General features: G+C 70.1%; 1 protein-coding gene across 1 annotated transcript; it reads left to right on the top strand.

The window, feature by feature from the left end:
- Positions 1 to 576: 576 nt before the first annotated feature.
- On the top strand, positions 577 to 2,015 carry FBXL14 (F-box and leucine rich repeat protein 14). Its single transcript, XM_009812153.2, has one exon. It carries the CDS (start codon positions 577 to 579, stop codon positions 1,777 to 1,779), a length of 1,203 nt encoding a protein of 400 aa, XP_009810455.2. The 3' UTR covers positions 1,780 to 2,015.
- Positions 2,016 to 2,227: the final 212 nt, after the last annotated feature.

Below are 2,227 nucleotides of genomic sequence, written 5' to 3'. Positions count from 1 at the left end.
CGGCGGAGCGGAGCAGGCGGCCGGCGGCGGCCGGGCCCGGAGCGGCGGAGTCGGTACCGGCGGCGGGGCGGGCCGGGCCGGGCCGGGCCGGCGCGACCCCCTGCCCTCGCTGCCTTCTCGCCGCCGCGGGATGCGGGCGGCCCGGGGCCGCGGGCTGTGAGCGGCGGCAGCGCGGAGACAAAGGGAGGCGGCGGGGCTCGGCGGCCGGCACCAGGGACGGAGCGCGGGGGCCGCCGCCGCCGCCGGGGCGCACCCGCCCGCCCGCCGGGAGGCGGCACGATGCGGCACGGGGCGGCGCGGCCGCAGCAGCGCGGCGGCAGCAGCGGCGCGGCCCGCCCGGCGCGGCGGTAGAGGCGGCGGCCGCAGGGCGCGGGGCCGGGTCGGGCCGGCGGTCGCGCAGCAGCGTCTCCCGCGGGCCGGGCCGCGCCGCCCGGGCCGGCGATGTGAGGGCGGCGGCGGCGGCGAGGAGGAGCGCGGCGCGGAGCGGAAGGCGGGCGGGCCCCGAGCGGAAGCGGGCCGGGCCCGGCGGCGAGGAGGAGCGCGGCGCCGGCGGGGGCGGCCGGGCGCGGGCGTGCGATGGAAACGCACATCTCGTGCCTGTTCCCCGAGCTGCTGGCCATGATCTTCGGGTACCTGGAGGTGCGGGACAAGGGCCGCGCGGCGCAGGTGTGCACGGCCTGGCGGGACGCCGCCTACCACCGCTCGGTCTGGCGGGGCGTGGAGGCCAAGCTGCACCTGCGCCGCGCCAACCCCTCGCTCTTCCCCAGCCTGGCGGCGCGGGGCATCCGGCGGGTGCAGATCCTGTCGCTGCGGCGCAGCCTGAGCTACGTGATCCAGGGCATGGCGGACATCGAGAGCCTCAACCTCAGCGGCTGCTACAACCTCACCGACAACGGGCTGGGCCACGCCTTCGTGGCGGAGATCAGCTCTCTGCGCTCGCTCAACCTGAGCCTCTGCAAGCAGATCACGGACAGCAGCCTGGGCCGCATCGCCCAGTACCTCAAGGGCCTGGAGGTGCTCGAGCTGGGGGGCTGCAGCAACATCACCAACACCGGCCTCCTCCTCATTGCCTGGGGCCTGCAGCGCCTCAAGAGCCTCAACCTGCGCTCCTGCCGGCACCTCTCCGACGTGGGCATCGGGCACCTGGCGGGCATGACGCGCAGCGCGGCCGAGGGCTGCCTGGGCCTGGAGCAGCTCACGCTGCAGGACTGCCAGAAGCTCAGCGACCTCTCGCTCAAGCACCTGGCCCGCGGGCTGGGCCGCCTCCGCCAGCTCAACCTCAGCTTCTGCGGGGGCATCTCGGACGCGGGGCTGCTGCACCTGTCGCACATGAGCAGCCTGCGCAGCCTCAACCTGCGCTCCTGCGACAACATCAGCGACACGGGCATCATGCATCTGGCCATGGGCAGCCTGCGGCTGTCTGGCCTCGACGTCTCCTTCTGCGACAAGGTGGGGGACCAGAGCCTAGCCTATATCGCACAGGGCCTGGATGGGCTGCGCTCCCTCTCCCTCTGCTCCTGCCACATTAGCGATGAGGGCATCAACCGCATGGTGCGGCAGATGCACGGGCTCCGCACCCTCAACATTGGCCAGTGCGTCCGCATCACTGACAAGGGCCTGGAGCTCATTGCTGAACACCTCAGCCAGCTCACGGGCATCGATCTCTATGGCTGCACCCGCATTACCAAGCGGGGCTTGGAGCGCATCACCCAGCTGCCCTGCCTCAAGGTGCTCAACCTGGGACTTTGGGAAATGACTGAGAGCGAGAAGGTCAGGTGAGAGGAGGGGGGCGCCCCGAGACCTCCATCTCCTCTGGAGGGACTCACTCACTGACAGACTGATTGCTGCAATGGAGGAGAGAAAGAGAGAGAGGGGCACGCACAGAGCCATGCTACCCATGCACCCTGGCACCAGAGGGAGGAACATAGAGAAAGAGAGTATATTCTCAACTCTTCTGTGCTGCCTACCTACCCTTGCTCTGGAGGAGGAGGAAGAAGGGGGGCAGAAGGAGAGAGAGAAAGCACCTATCCTTTTTCCAGGTCATGCCCCCAGCTCCATGCTGGGGAGACAGAGCTCCCCCTTCCCCCACAGCATCCTTGCCTGCGGAAGAGGTAGAAGCACACCCTCTTATGCACTGGGGCTAGAGACACCCCTCTTTATCCCCACTCCCTGATTCCATCCCCTTGTGCACTAAGGATGGATAAAGACAGACCCTTGTTCTGCCATG

This window comes from Gavia stellata, chromosome 4 (assembly GCF_030936135.1).
Source record: "Gavia stellata isolate bGavSte3 chromosome 4, bGavSte3.hap2, whole genome shotgun sequence".
NCBI classification, from domain to species: domain Eukaryota; kingdom Metazoa; phylum Chordata; class Aves; order Gaviiformes; family Gaviidae; genus Gavia; species Gavia stellata.
The sequence above is the reverse complement of the archived record's forward strand: the minus strand, read 5'-3'. Positions and strand labels throughout refer to the sequence as shown.

Coding starts and splice junctions, on each gene's coding strand:
- FBXL14 (XM_009812153.2), top strand. CDS start 577: ATGGAAACGCACATCTCGTGCCTGTTCCCCGAGCTGCTGGCCATGATC.